At 35.8% G+C, this 16314-nt stretch overlaps 1 protein-coding gene across 2 annotated transcripts; it reads right to left on the bottom strand.

Moving 5' to 3' along the window:
• Positions 1–3278: 3278 nt before the first annotated feature.
• Positions 3279–15172, bottom strand: LOC114144269 (uncharacterized protein YBL113C-like). Of its 2 annotated transcripts, XM_028016908.1 has the most exons (5): positions 15063–15166; positions 11911–12145; positions 9881–10512; positions 5730–5855; positions 3279–3945 (listed from the first exon to the last, which is right to left on the bottom strand). In XM_028016908.1, the coding sequence occupies exons 2-5, from the start codon at positions 11954–11956 to the stop codon at positions 3889–3891; spliced, it is 861 nt and encodes a 286-aa protein (XP_027872709.1). In that variant the 5' UTR covers positions 11957–12145; positions 15063–15166; the 3' UTR covers positions 3279–3888. The 2 variants fall into 2 exon arrangements, with proteins under 2 accessions (XP_027872709.1, XP_027872708.1); XM_028016907.1 differs by lacking the exon at positions 11911–12145 and having other exon boundaries at positions 15063–15172.
• Positions 15173–16314: the final 1142 nt, after the last annotated feature.

Genomic DNA, 16314 nt, shown 5'->3' with positions numbered 1-16314 from the left:
AAAAAAAAGAGTTAGAGTGAAATTAAAAATATTGAAATCTCAACATTTTGAGAATTTTCTTTTATGAACCTCATCCAAAAATGAGGTCTGTTTGTAGCCTGAAATTGTAAGAATTATGATGAAATGTATGTATATATAAATATATACATGTATGTAGGTCCAACCTTGGCAAAACCCTACGTCTTAAATAAGATATTCTGGAGTAAAATTTTAAACAACATTCTCTTGTATATCCATTAACATGTGGATGTTATCAGATATATGTAGGATATCTGTACCTCTGTCATTTATATTTATTTTAATGTCTATGAATGACTGCTATCTGTTTTAAAATGTTTGATTAATAAAACTGTGACTGAAGTTGCCGCATGACCAGGTTATTAATTTGGTGTATGTACTGGTAGCAAACTGCAGAAAAAAATGGTTAAAAGCTCAATAAGTATATTTTTTAAACTTGATAACATGAGTAAAATAAAAGAAAAATGTGGGTCTTTAACCAGGAGAGTGCAGTTTTTTTCTTGCATATTGTGAAATAATTATTTGGTTTAAACTGCAGCATTTAGTTAAAACTCACAATTCAAGATGAAAAAAATTTAAAAAACAATGTTTTGACAACTTGTCTCTTGTTGTTAAATCAACTTCATGAACTTTAATTTCTGAGTTAAAACCAAAACAATTTTCTTGTCGACTTACATTGCGTTTTCAAGGCAGCAGGTGGACTTTCATTTTCAAGTTAAACCAACTTCAAATGTTTTACAGTGTACATAAAAAAAAAATCTGAAATTGCAGCGCCCCCTTATGGAAGGTAAGAAAATCCAACCAGAACTTCATAAACTTCATCTAATTGATTGTTTCCAAACCTAAAATCCATCTATCGATTTATCTAATGTGATTAAGCTATTCAACAAAAACAATTTTAATAAAAAAATTTTAACAATATTTTTATCTGTGATTATCCAGTCAGTGATACAGTGGATAGCAGCGTTGTGAGTTAGAAACCAGGATCTCCCCTTATGGAAATCAAAAGGAAACAATGACTCAATCATGGTCTAACATCTAATCACATTTCCACAATGAATAAATAGAAACCAAATAAAAACCCAAGAGCCAGTTTGTCGTCAACTGACAAATCACGACGGTAAACATTTCACCGCCTGGCCCAGTCCTTTAGGTTGATATCTGCTTTATCATTCTGCAGTAAAACATAGTTCAGGCCACACATTGCTCTGCTGCCACACCTCACTACGTACCTTTGTTTTCTCGTTCTGCCTTTGTGAGACCCTCTGCCCTGGATAAGAATAAACCTGGACTTTTGGCTGGAAGATAGGCATCAGTCTGTGAACAATGAGGATCCATTTTCACGTGGAATTTTCCTGCAGCTACACGATAAAGAGCAAACTGGGACACAGCAGCTGGTGCCAAATTAAACCCTGATGCCCTGAATAAGACAGAAATATTAATGACAGGGGCAGCAGAAGATCAGGTGGGGTAAAATGAGCATAAGCTGACATGAGGCCAGGTTGGTTATTAAAAAAAAGCCAAATTAAATAATATACTGCTCAAAACAATAAAGGGAACACTTTAAGTGTTAAACACCTGTTTAAGTGTTCCCTTTATTTTTTTGAGCAGTGTACTTTTTGCATTTAAATATGAAATAATTTACCAAAAATTCCATTTGATGTGAAGAAAGTAACATATTTTCTGAAACATCTTTTTATAGTAACCAAAACCTGCAGGTACATTTAAAAAGGCTAAATCTCAACACGAAACAGACACAACAATAATTTTACTCAATTAATTTAAAAAATACATCACTAATTTCAAGGGAAATTAAAATTTTTTCCTCAGATATTTTTTCTACATGCTGCTGGCTGTGTTAGCTGTGTGAATGATTTCCTGTAGCAGTCAGTTATGCAGTGAGTCTTGAGAAGCCTCTGACTGAAGAGATTCTGTCAGACACAGTTTTATGAAGATGATAATCAGGGTTGTGTGTAATTTTCTGAATTTTATGAACAATCCTTGCTCGCATCATCATCTTTAAAGGGTCCAGAACAAAACCAGACAAAGCAACTAAACTGGCGAACGTCTGAGCTCTGTCTTTGCTGCTCTCCTGATTATTTGGCATTTTAAAGCAAAATCTCCTTATTTGTGGGACATTTATGAAGACACAGGGCCGGCCTGCACGCTGTCATTTCCAGTGTGATTTAATCTTTTCATGGAGAGTTTTTTTCTTTTGTTTTCCAGTGTTGTTTTCTTTTCTTTTGTTGTCCAAGCCCGATTTTTTATTTTTGACTCTGATTCTTCAGTTTCAACAGATTATGGCAGAAGATGTTGGATTCTCCAGAGCAAACTAATAGAAGATACATAACCATTGTTACCGATCCAATTAAAACACTTAAATGGCAAAAATATTTGTTTTAAATTGCCAAACAACAACAATAATTAAAATAATAAGTATTTACTTATCTTTTGAAGATTTACAAACACTTATAAATTATTTGTAAGATATTTTAATGGTTTTTTATTTTTTTTAAATTTACATAAAAGTGCAGAATTATTTAATGTGCATAACAGAATCTATCAACTTATTGATAAAGCAGCAGAAAGAGAAGTGATGAATCTAGAAAGTTGTTTCTAAGTTTGTGGATATAAAACATGAATCATAATTGCGTTCAATATGGTTAAGATTCCTCAGTCATTTTGATCTAAAAAGTTAATCATTCATCTGCTTTGAACTATAGTTTTAAATTTCTAATAATTCTTCATGGAGTTATTTCTAATAATCTTTTTTAGGATTGTCATGGTGATAGCTACGTAAAGAAAAAAATAATCCAAACAAAAACCATTTTTAGTAGACAAAGCGCGATTGCTTGTGTCAATGTTGCTGCTAACCAGTATCGCTGCTTCTTGCATCTACATGAGATTGAACAGAAGATAAAGGATAATAACTCAGATAATATCTATTATGAACAATGTTTATTTTCTGCCGTACACGGCCACGCCTCTGCTGCTGACAAAAGCTGGCCTGCAGGGTTTTAGGACCAGACGAAACAGAAGAAACATCCAGTGGCCATTGTAGACTAAATTTTCCAGGGTGTGTTTTTTCATGGGGTGACAGAACAAAAAAACCCTAAAATATTCAGAAATGTTTAATTTTTTTGGTGAACCACAGAGTCAAAGAGATCTCCAAGTGATTTAACCAGGTGAGGGCAGTTTTTTTTCTTGAATATTGTGAAAAATTATTTGGTTTAAATTTCAGCTTTTAGTTAAAACTCACAATTCAAGATTAATGAACTTAAAAAACAATATTTAGACAACTTGTCTTTTGTTGTTAAATCAATTTCATGAACTTTAACTTCTGAGTTGAAACCAAAACAATTTTCTTGTTGACTTAAATAGCATTTTCAAGGCAGCAGGTGGACTTTCATTTTCAAGTTAAACCACATTCACATGTTTTACAGCTGCAGCTATTGCTTCTCATATATCATTCATTATATTTATTAATTACATTTATTCTAAAATACTATGATTATAGCATATGATAAGCATTTTTATACTTATGATATATTAATGGGATGCACAGTTGGCAGCAGAGTTGCCATATAGTCAGGTTCAAATCCAGGTCTGGGACACACAAGAGGATATAGATGGAAAAACATATAAATTACAAGATATATAAATTGAAATATCAACTTTTCAAATAAAAAAGCTGATAGAATCAGTATTATAGCTTTTCAACAAAGTCTTAAAGTTCTTTATAGACAATAAATAAAGTCAGTAGGACTTAAAATATGATACAGACTTGAGATAATGCTAATTATAATAATAAATCTGTAAAACAGTTGTAAGCTGGTGATTCTTCTCTGCTGATTGACTTGCTGATGGTCGTCACTGGGTGATGGTGTGCGACCCAGACTGCTGGTTCACGGGCTTTGTCACGTCTTCCTGAAACAGATCAATAATCACTAATGTGATTAGCTTAAGCAGCTTTTTAAATTTTTGATTTTAACTCCATGTGGACATACATTTCCACTTAAGTCATCAAACTTAATTTAACTCAAAGTATCACACTGCAAAAACATTAAATCTTACCAAGTATTTTTTGTTTAGTTTCTAGTGAAAATATCTTATTACACATGAAATAAGAGAAAACTAACTTACAAGTATCTTCTCAGGAAGATATATAAGCTTGTTTTAAATAACTACTATCTTAATATTGCTGAAAAAGAACTAGTTACACTAGCAGATTATTTCACTTACAACAAGATATTTTCCCATGTTTTTAGTGAGAGCTGATAAATCTTGTGAAGAGTTATAAGTTAGTTTTGTCTTATTTCAAGTGTACGAAGATATTTGAACTAGAAACTAAACCAAAAATACTTGGTAAGATTTAGCGTTTATGCAGTGCAGACTTTCTAAAATATGTTAATTTTCAGGTGGAAATATAATGAAATCATTTACAGTAGATTACAAAACTCCGGGAAGATTTACACAGGATGTTCGGAGTGTGTGGCTAAAAGTCAACACACACCCTAACAGCTTTTATTTGTTCTTTTTTTGTCTCAGGAGCATTCATCACAGTTAAGTGCTTCAGGTGTCCCTGTGCAATCCCTTGTTAAACTTTGACTCATAAAAATGCATATTAATAACTTTCAAACTGACTTTGTCCTCTGACACACCCAGACTCAACACACTGTCCTCAGGAGGCTTGAGATATTCTAAGTCCGTCTTAAATCTCCTGTTCCTGTTCACTTAGATTTACAATTGAGATTTTTTTCTCAAATAAATTCAATGTTTCCTTAGAATTAAAGTCATTTCTCTCTGAGGAATAAATATGTTTAGTATTTGTGCAAATCTAGAAAATGTGGCAGATGGCTTCATTTGCTTAGACTATCCTGGAGGTTGAATCCACTGAAACCATTTCATGTGATGATACATCACAGTTTTGTTCCTTGAGTTTAGGAGTTTTTTCCTGCCTTAAAGGAGACCTTTTATGAAAAATTCACACGTTGTATGTTTTTATACTTCTATTTGGGTCTCAGCTGCTTATAAAAACCCTCCTAATGTTTTTTTGACAATAAGTTAATGGTTTTTGGTGTCTGGGAAATTATACATTTCATGAAACCTCCCAATTGTTAAGTCACATTCAACAGGCACTGTATTGTTACCTAGCAACCCCAGCTATTCCCAGCCCGTTACCTAGCAACCCAAGCTGAGCTCCGGCACATTTGGTCACTTGGTTTTACTGCTGTGTGTTCTGTACAATGGCTGCTGGAAAAGACAAATGTTTTGTTGTTAACTTATCATGCAGAAACTACTTCATGTATTCTTGCTGATAGTGCAGGAGGATCAAGTTCTGCTTTTCAAAAATGTACGTTTGTGTATTTGCCCTTCTGTTTGCAGCCATTTTCATGTGCAAGTGTAAATGCTGAGTTGGAGGGCGTGGCCAGCAGCAGCTAATTTGGATTTAAAGTGACAAGAGACCCTGAAACAGCTCATAATAGGCAGAACTGAGCAGACTAAAATCTCATTATCTAATAATTATTTTTGCAAAAACATGTAGTTGACATGTTATATATAGCCCATAGATCTACCCTAACCTGTTCAAGGAAGCATAGTTAGTCACCAAAGCTCAGTTACTTAATGAATCAAAAGTTCATCTTAAGACCATGAAGCACTAAGACCCAGCAGCAAACCGGATCAGTAGCGATGGCGAATGTTTCACTCACGTGATCTCTGCCGTTGGTCGCATAGAAGCGGCTGTGGGTGGTGTACATCGGGATGCTGTTTGTTTCGATCAGGTTTGAATAGGGACTGAAGCTGCTTCTGCGCCTCGAGCAGCAGAACCACACCAGCTGCAAACACAATAAACACATTTACAGAGAAGACATCAATGGAAGGATCAAAGAAACTGAACAAAATGCAGCGTTTGAGGGTGTAGCCAAACCGTGACCTTTGATGGTTTTACTCTGATTGTAAAGTAACTCAGAACAGGGTGGAGACTTCATGCATGAATTATGATCCTTTGTGTCAGAATTTTTTTCCATTTTTAAATTTTTTTTCTTAAGGCATAAAAAAAGGTAGGAAAATGTTTTTGTAAAAATAATATTTTTTTTTTTATGTGATCAATTGTAATTTTGTCCAAATATAAAGTTGTTATTTGAAAAATACATCAGTAGTATTGTTCTTTAGGGGTTATCTGATGTTACATTATTTTTATTTACCTGCAAGAGTCGTCTACAGTAGAAGGAGGGACCGGGTCGGTTGGCAGGCTTTTTGTCTGTCGGCCATATTGTATTTAACAAAAATAATTTCTTGCATTTGCAGCTGATGGCCAGTAGTTGATGGTATATTTTATGATGCATTAGTGTCCACTTCAGTGGTCTGTGTGCATTTATAACATAAAAATCCACAGGAAGCACAAGAAAACGGCTTTTAGATAGCTGTCCACTGTAGTGACCACTATGCATGAAAGGGTTTGGGGAAGAGAGTTTAAAAGTCTAGATATAACTTTAATTACATCAAACACTTCCTTTGCACACATTAACACCTTTTTCAAAGTGCATTTATTACAATACCTGCATGCAATAACTGCCCAAGTCACATTTACTGCTAAAATGAACTTCCTAAATAAAAAGCCTTCCAATGCCTTTTTGGCCTGGAAAACTGCAGCTTCCCTGCTGACTGTCCTCTGTGTGTACACAAACAAAATCTTACCAAGAATGTTTATCTAGCTTCTAGTGCAAATACCTTAATACACTTGAGATAAGACAAAACTAACATACAAGTAACTTTTCAGCAAGACATAGCAGCTTGGTTTAAGTCTGCATTTCTTGAATTTTGATAAAAAGTACCAGTTCCATTGGCAGAGTTTTCCACTTATAACATTTTGATTTCTATATTTTCTAAGTTGTTTTGAGAAAAGCGTTTTTTGCTGGCGGTGCTGCCTCTTGATTTTCTTGGGTATTATGTACTGTGAGGTTTCTAGCCTTCTCCTGGAGAACCAACATTTAGCTTTATACTTTATAAATATAGAAGAAACTAAGAAAATACTATCTGCTTAGAAGCCCAGAACAACTGGAACCAACATCTAGTTTTATACTTAATAATCCAGAACAAAGTTAAGATCCAGAGAAACCTTTAGAAGAAGTTTATAATTTGTGGAGTACTTATTGGTAATAAGTAATTATTCTTATTACCAATCGAGTACAAACTTTAAATCTAGAGAAACTCCTATTAGTTTAAATTGTGTAGCACTTCTGTCCTTTTGTTGTTGTTACCTTTATCTTTTTATCTTTCTTTTATTTTCGTTGTTTTGTTTGTATTTCTTTCTAATTCATGTCAAGCACTTTGAACGGCCTTGTTGCTGAAAATGGTTGCTATAAATGAAATTATCTTACTTTACCTCACCATTCTAATAATTACACATCTCCATGTGACAAATTGGCACACACACCTTCTCCACATGTACACACCTAGTGTACACACAATCCATTCATAAGGTTGAAGGTCATACAAACACAGGTTCATATTTTATTGTGCAGCGTGTCTACACTGATGTCAGTCACCCTGATTTCATAAAGTCAGTCACGCAATAAGTATCACATTTATAAATATTATTGGCTTGTCTTCTAATGTTGCTTGTTGATTTCTTTAATGGTTCTTGGTGCAGCGCCCCTACAGGGCAGGAGGTGAACAGGTTTGGTGGGTCTTATATTCTAGAAGACTCTGTTCAACTGGGGATAAAAGTTGTATCATGCTGTTCGCTTTTATACTGCACTGTGGAAAAACTGTTCTTTCCCTCACCTGTGGTGGCGCTGCACCAAGAACCACTGAAGAAAACAAGAAAACATTAGAACAAGAGCCTGAGTGCAAACTTCCTTCTTCACAAAATGTGAACAAAAATGGATTAGTGTTATATTCTAGTGGTTGTAAGATTTCTCCTTTATATTTGGTAAAAGACCACAAACCATTTCTCCTGCCAGCACCAAACTTGGGCTTTTGTTTTGGTTGTATTTATTCAGAGTACACTGCGCTATAGTCCACTTCCTGTTTTTGGAATGTTCTCCGATCCATTTGGCATTCACATCAACCAACTGAGACTTGGACTTTAAAGTGGACCAGAGTTCACTTTTTTGGTCCACATCAGAGTTGGATTGCGCATTCACACCTCCCCAAATGAACTGGACTTTCTAGACAAATGAATTAGAGTTTGACTAAAGCAGAGTAAACAGGACTGGTATGAATGCACTGCAAAAAGTACTCTGCTATGGTAACTCGTTGAAATACTTAATTTAGTGTTTAACTTTTTACAACACCATTTTACAGTGTGCTGCTGCTGTGATTGAATGGCTGGGTTTTCGATTTCTCCCTAGAATGGCTGAACAGGGCAAAAGGCCCTGAGTCCACCCTGACGACTCTGATGGCTCAAATTAGCATTCTTCTTCAATTGTAAATGTGGCCGTTGACCGTCAGGCCAGAATGTAGGAATGTGAATAGTCCATGTTGGGGGTGGGTATCTATGATACCTGCAGGAGATCAGATCTCCTGTAGGTAGTGCTCTTCAGTTTAGTTTTGAAGCATACATGAAGTGTTTTTGGAGAGATGTGACCTTTTGCAGCTGATCCATGATGTTGTGCTGCATTATCCAGGTCATTTTGCCAAATGTACATAGAGTTTGCAAAACATACAATCTGTTTCAAAAAATATGCAAAGGTTTTTCTAAAAGAAATGAGTAATGTTTCTCTTTGAAATAAAGCTAAGAGGGTATTAATTGTGTTGATCCACCTCAAAAAAATCATGCAAAAAGTGTAAGCAAAAGAAATCTGGGAGACTTTGCACATGCAAATTTGCATGCAGCCTTTTGTGCTGTGGAGGATAAATAGGTGACTGCTTCACCTATTTAGTTCACAAGAACTAATGGCATTTATTTCAGTCATAATCTTGCGGGGGGTGACCAAGGTTCCATCACTATGTGACAGCTGGTCAGCAAACCTGGCAAACATGATTGACATGGCAGCACTGAATGCACATGTGCTTTATCAGGCATGCATTGGGGTGCAGGAGAGACGGGTGGACTTCCTGGTTGAGCTTGCAAAAGAGTTCGGTAACTCTCATGTGAGTGAGAAGAAGGCACACAAGGAGAAACTGCTTTGGCAACAACCTTCCACACCCAGCTCAGGCAAAAGGGCGAAGTGTCAGGTCAACCATCGATGCAGGATGCGTGTCCTGAGGCCGAAACATCATCAGTGACCCCTCACACCCCCACCATGGACTGTTCTCCCTGCTGCCCTCTGGAAAGAGGTTCTGCAGCATCCGGTGCAGGTCCACCTGGTTCCGAAACAGCTTTTTCCCACTTGCCATCAGACTGCTGAGCTCTTAACTGGACTGCACTCAAAAACTGGTCTCCACTTTATACCTTGCACATGTACAGAGCTAAATAACTTCTATTTTACTGTCAGTCCTGCACTTTATATTTTATATTTAGATTTATATTCATATTTTATACTGTATTTTATTTTACTCACAACATTGGAACCTCAAACATTATCCTGAGCCGTATGCAACGAAATTTCGTTCTGTATACACCCTGTGCATTGAAAATGACAACAAAGTCAGTCTAAGTCGAAGTCGAAGTCTAAGGAACAATTGTGCAACTGTGAGATGCGTTGAGGCCATTAACAGGGTACTTGGCCTAGGTAATGGCCCTATTTACTGAACAAAAGGGCTTCACTCCAACGGGCTTCAGGCCAGTTGGACTATCTCTAGCCTGAATAGGTATATGTCCAAATGGCCTAACTCCAGCCATTCTAGTGTTAATCGGCAGCTTTTCCTGCTCTGCATCAAAAGAAATGAGGTTAAAGATCTAAACTGTACTCACCAGAGCAATCAGCAGCAGGAGGAGCAGCAGCAGAATCAGAGCAGCCAGAACCAACAGAGCAATACCCCATCCAGGAACCCCTCCACTGGTCGCAGCAGGACTAGAGCTGGTTCTAGAGCTCATTGTTGGGTTTGAGGTTAGGTTGGAGTTCTGGGTCGTAGCTGAGTTTGTCTTTGGACTGTCAGTTGAGTTCACATTTGGGGTAGCCGCCACATTCTCAGATGTTTGGCTTGTGTTGGGAGTTGCGGTCAGGTTTGGAGCACTTGTTGAGTTTGGATTCAAGGTAACAGTTTCATTCATGCTTGACGTTGTGTTTCCTGGGACGGTTGTAGTCTGGTTTGTGACCAGTGGTGAGTTGGTGTTGGTGCTGGTGTTCTGCGTGCCGTTGTTTCTATCTGGTCCTGGTGTGATGCTTGGAGAAACTGTAGAACTGTTGCTACTTGGGGAAGTGGTGTTGATTGTTGTTGCGTTGCTGTGCACAGTCGTCATGTTGGAGGATCCAGTTGTAACTGCTGTGGTGTTACTGGTGACACTCGGACGAGATGTGGAGTTGGTGGTTTGGGGAGATATTGAGCTATTGCTGGTTGTAATCGTCACAGGCGTTGTAGTGTTCTGGCTTCTGGTGACCGACACTAAATAAAAAATACACAAAAATAAAGCAGGCAAAAATAAACGAGACCTGTTGTGTCTTTAAATCAGAATAACATGAACCTGAAACAGAGTAATAATGCTACATTATTTTTTTCCTGGTCTGGATAAGTAGGGAAAAAATAAAAATTAGTTTAAAAATATATATTTTCTGGACTTTTTTCCATCTTGCATTTTTCAAAAGGACAAAAACTTAATAAAGCTTAATATTTTTCCAGTAAAGATAACGCAATAACATCTTTTATGGCTTCAGTTTGTGGTCTTCAATGACAACTTTAGAAAATCAGAAATCAGAGCTTTTTGTAAAGTGGAGAAAGCTTGGAAAAGCGTTCTGTTCAAGAATCTTTTCAAAAATTAGCCGGCATTGTTGAACCAGTTTGTAAAAAGATCTGTATAAAGAAAACATGAACAGGTTATAAAAGGACAAAGCTCTTATGTCCTGACCCAAATGTTTTTGTGTCACAGTGTGGTAACAGAGGTATGTGTGTTTTAGTATTAGCAGGATCTATGGTTCATTTTGTTATTCACACTGAGAGGCTGCAAATCTGGTTTTCCTTATGTCCAAATTAGGACTGCACTATTTGAAAACAATGGATTTTATTGTTGAATATTCCAATAACTTAAATGGACTGAACTTATAAAGCACTTTTCCAGTCATTTTGACCACTCAAAGCGCTTTACACTAGAGTCACATTCACCCAGTCGCACTCACAAACACACATTTATACACCGATACCCAGATCGGTAGGCAATTTGGGGCTAAGTGCCTTGCCCAGAGGCACATCGACATGTGGCAGGAGGAAGCTGGAATCGAACCTACAACCTTCCAATCGCAAGACGACTACTCTACCAAAGAGCCACAGTCGCCCACTAACTTACATATTTATATTATTTTTTTCCTTAAATATTAAATAAAGCTCTTCTAAAGTATTCTTTAGAGGTTTTATTTTTACCTTTTCTGCCAAACCTGAAGAACAGAAGAAACAGAAACTTAAACATGAATTTCTTTTATACTTTTACGAGTAGAACTGAATATTTTTTTTCACAACATTTTGAAGAAATTTGCAGAGAAGTAAATAAAATAAAAGGTGCAGGTTTAGATGAGGTGATTTAGTTTAATGAAAATGATTAGCTACAACAATTAATCAGGTAACATCCATCAGGTTCTGGTAAATGTTACCAGAAAAAGAACAAACTGATGGTGTGAAACGTTTCCCAAAAAATGTTGGGTTTTTCTTTTTCCAGCCTGTAAATGCATCTCTTTACCTCTGGAGTCAGAACCCAGAAAACTTTTTACACATCAATTTCTCATTTAAGCTGAAGTCATACAAGCTTTAATATGTAAGTCCATGAAGCTGTGAAGCTAAGTTTGTTTTAATTACCTGAGACAAACATGAGAACGATGCAGAGTGCGAGAGGCGTCTCCATCTTCCTGAGGAAATCCGACAGTTTGTGACAAAGATCTCAGTGTGTGGATCTGTTGGAGTCTGTTTGCACCAGGAGAAAGACTCCTTTATACACCTGGCACACCTCCACACAGGTGGGGGAGGAACAGAGGGAGGGATAGGGGCTCTTTCCTCAGGATGTTAGACTTCCCAGCAGCAGCAGAGCGCCCCTCTGTGGTCAAATAGAGAACTTCTGTTTGGCAGGTTCCCTTCAATGCAGAAGTGTCTGATCTTGGCTGGCTAAATATTTAAAAGTCTGAGCCTAAAGGTAATTAAAAATAAATCTTCCCATTCCAGGTATCTTGATCAGGATTAATGGCCAGCTACTACCAGTGCACTGTAAAACACTTGAAAGTAGTTTAACTTGGAAACAAAAGTCCACATGCTGCCTTTAAAATGCAATTCAAGTAAACAATAAAATTGTTTTAACTAGTTCATGAAGTTAATTTAACAAGAGACAAGTTGTCCAAACATTGTTTTTTAAGTTTATTAATCTTGAATTGTGAGTTTAACTTAATTATTTCACAATATTCAAGAAAAAAAAAAAAACTGTCCTCACCTGGTTAAAGAGCCACATTTCTCTATTATTTTACTCACAATATCAAGTTAAAATAACAACTTATTTTATTTTAATTTTGAAAACAGATTTTGAAAACAAATCTAATGGATTTAGATTTGTTTTGAAAACTAAAACCACCTGTGATAAATTACATTGCAACACACAAGCAACATAATTTGCTCATCTAATTACAGTATGTTGCAAATTAACTAAAGCTGTAAACATCATAGCGTTTAATATTTGCTTATATTTAACACACTTATACCTATTCGAATAAGAGATAAAAAAGACTCAAGCGCTCTTGTTCTAATTGTTCTAATCTTATGGCTGTTTGAAGGTTGAAGGTTTTTAATAATTTCCTGCAGAAATCTGGAGTGCATATAAGTGGTCTGATGTGGAATTATTTAAGAGCTGCAGCCATAGAAACATTACTTTTCATGTTTTTTGTTCTCGCTGAAATATTTAAAACACATTTTCAGTGTTTTATATCATACAGAATTCAACAGCATTACTCTAATTAGAGTAGTTTTAAAATTATTTGGTCTCTCAGTTTTGTGACATGTCAAAAAGATAAAAACTCCAGAATGAAAAACAAAAGGTTATTGCTGCATTATTTCCCCTGCCAGACAAATGAAATAATGCATGTTCTGATATTCAAGATTTTTTATTTCTAAGAAAATGTTGGACTGAAGTTGTGTGATGATACCTGCATATTAAAATTGATTCCAGCAAATTTGAACATTTTATTGTCTGCAAAACTAGTGGAAATGTTTTCATACTGTAACTAGTAATATATAACCCTATAAATGAAGTTCTTGTGTGCATTGTTAAAATAGATTAGTTACTCCAAAAAGGCAATAAAACACACCTCTCCTCAAACATGCTTTAAGTATGTTAAATGTCTGATTTAATGTATTTAAATGCATCAAAATTTTATATATTTTACTAAAGTAATGCTTATCAGGCTACATTTCTGTAGAGGTTATCTCTCTACTTTCTATTTTAAACAGAAGCAGAAAGCATTTTTATTTTTTGAAAATAAAGGAAAATTACATTTACAGTAAAACTTTTGTGCCATTCATGAATCAAACTACAAATTAAACTGGTCATTGTGATGATAAAATATATAAAATTTCTTTGTAAATTCTACAGTAACAGCAATATAAAGCATAATTTATTGGAACGACTGAAAACAGATGTGACCGTCCGCTTTTAGACTTGTGTTAAAATCATGTGGAACTGCCAGGCAGAAGGCGCTTTGCCGCCATCTAGTGCTGAGTGCGTGAATAACATCCGGTTGTGATTTTACGGTAATAAGCTGTACTTGAAATATGGTCACGATGATTAAAAATAACATTCAGAAACTTATTACAAAATTGTTAATTATATGTCTATTATTAATAATACACATCTGAAATAAAAACTAAACTTTAAGCTCAGTTATATTGTCCTTAATGTAAATCGCGCTGTAAATAAATACCAAGGAGGTAACTTTGAGGACTCAAAGTGTCTCTCAATTGGACTGTTTCCACAAATTGTTAAGGAAAATGATTATTTAAGTGCTAAAATACTTACAACATGTGTAAAGGTATAGCCAACACTTTTATTTGGAACAGTTTTCTGTTGAGCATGTGGGAGCTGACAATAGCAGACATTTAAACAAGCAGGGCTTTTTTCCTCCCCCGCTGAAGACAGAGTAATAAATTTACATTCCGATAGGGGGCAAGAGACTTCTTGGCGCCTCTCCCCGTACCAGACGGAGATGAACGCGAAGTGGTCCGCCCTCTTACTTGGATAAAAACCAGACATCTGAGCTGCAATGAGGGGAGTTTCCAAGTTTCTCTGGGGGGCCGAAACAGGTCTCTGATTGGTTGAACAACGGAACGCCTTCGTTGCATAAATTAAAATACGGAAACACCTCTTTGTATAAGATGACGTGTAAAGAGAAAGAGAGGGAGTTTTTTTCCATCTTTTCTCCACGTGGGCGCCTTTGTCTGTCTGTGTGTTTCGTGTTTGTCTTTGTCTGTTGTTATTTTGTGATAAAATGCATATCTCTGTACCTCTGCAGCTTTGTTAACTGATTCACGCGTTGCTTTGTATGAATTAAACTCTGTGATCTGTGACGTCAACACGCCTTGTTTAGTTTCGTTTTACAGCTGGCCGCTGCTCGCCGAGAAGAACCCGGCTGTGTTAAGGAAGAGACGAGCCAAACGTTTTGTTCAAAGTTTTAATAAATAATTCTTCCTTTACAAAATATAAGGTATTTATTGTGTGTACAAAATTACATTTAAATTTAAATAATTCATTTTATTAGGGAAAAAAACATTAGCAAAGCGTTTTTTTTACTTTTTCTTTTCACGCACCATCTATTTGTTACTTGAGCTATTTTCTCTGGCCGTAGCTTACAAACATATGAGCTGTTTGCTCAAAATAGCTTTATGAAGCAAATCTGCCTTCGCAAATCACTGTCTGCTCGTATTACCGTAATAACTTCATAGACAGTCCCATCAGTTTCTTAGTCTCCACTAACCTTTTAGGTAAAATTGCGGTCCAGTCGAGTTCTTTGGAGTCCTGAGACTCTCTGAAGTCATGCAGCCTGATAGCGACGCCAGATCCAGCCATATTTGACCACCGATGACGTCAAACCACTTCCGGATCTGAAGAAATTCACCAGCGATTCAAGGATAAGATAATTGCAGCTCACTCTGGGGATCTTACTAAGGAAGAACAAACAGACTTATGAAACATTATGACTGACATTGTGATCCTGTGCGCGCGAAGGTGTGAACTAATAATGACTGATAAATTCACAAGTATGAACTTGGCGGCCGTATTTCATGCGGATCAACAGCCAATGCGAGGTCTACTCTTTTTATGTGTATGTCTGATGTGTACAGCGGCATTGTAGATAGGAAAACAGTGCAGTTATGCTACAAAAAAAAAAAAAAAATTCCAGAAAAAGTTTCAGTTTCAAAAGTCAAAAACTTTAGAGTTTATGTTCTTAACATCTTTTGATACAAAACACGATGGCGAGGGAAGAAGCGCAGTTTAACCTAATTTAGTTCTAATTACAAAGACAGGAAGTTAACCTGCCACACATACAGCTGAGAGAAAGCGAGACGGGGAGGGCGAACAAAACGAAACGATTCTTTATGTGGCAGGACGACAAATAACAGAGTCCTGACTGTCCCAGTGTCAAATACTTTTAAAAATAATATTTTATAGGAAAGTATATTAATGTGGCAATAAATGGAACAATAATACCAAAGATTTATCTTGATTTTGACCTTAAATTTTGATCCAAACATCAAAAATGTCACATGGAGTGACTGTTTGGCATATGAGAGATTATTTTAAATACTTGACCATTTTCCAGTGCATATACTGCAGCATATCACTGTAAACATCTTTAAAATTTGGATGTAAACATAGAAATGTGCTTATTGAATACAGTTTTATTCCTATTTGCATGTATATATGCAATATTAAGGCTTCTCTTCAATATTCTATCAGTCAATCAAGTTTATTTGTATTGCACATTTCAGCAACAAAATGGCAGATTAAAGGGCTTTAAATAATAAAAACAAAAAATATGTTTAATGTATAATTAAATTGTACAATTAATGTACAATTTAATTCAAATCTTTACATTTGAATTGAATTGAAAATAAAAAATTACGTCCTAAAAACAACAAATAGTCACCAATTGAGAAAACAGAAACAAATATTACATTTTGTCATCATTGAAATCATCAATACACAATTTTCAATTAGCCACTTGA

This window comes from Xiphophorus couchianus, chromosome 5, assembly GCF_001444195.1.
Source record: "Xiphophorus couchianus chromosome 5, X_couchianus-1.0, whole genome shotgun sequence".
In the NCBI taxonomy this organism is placed as follows: Eukaryota; Metazoa; Chordata; class Actinopteri; order Cyprinodontiformes; family Poeciliidae; genus Xiphophorus; species Xiphophorus couchianus.
This window is presented reverse-complemented; position numbering and strand designations above follow the sequence as displayed.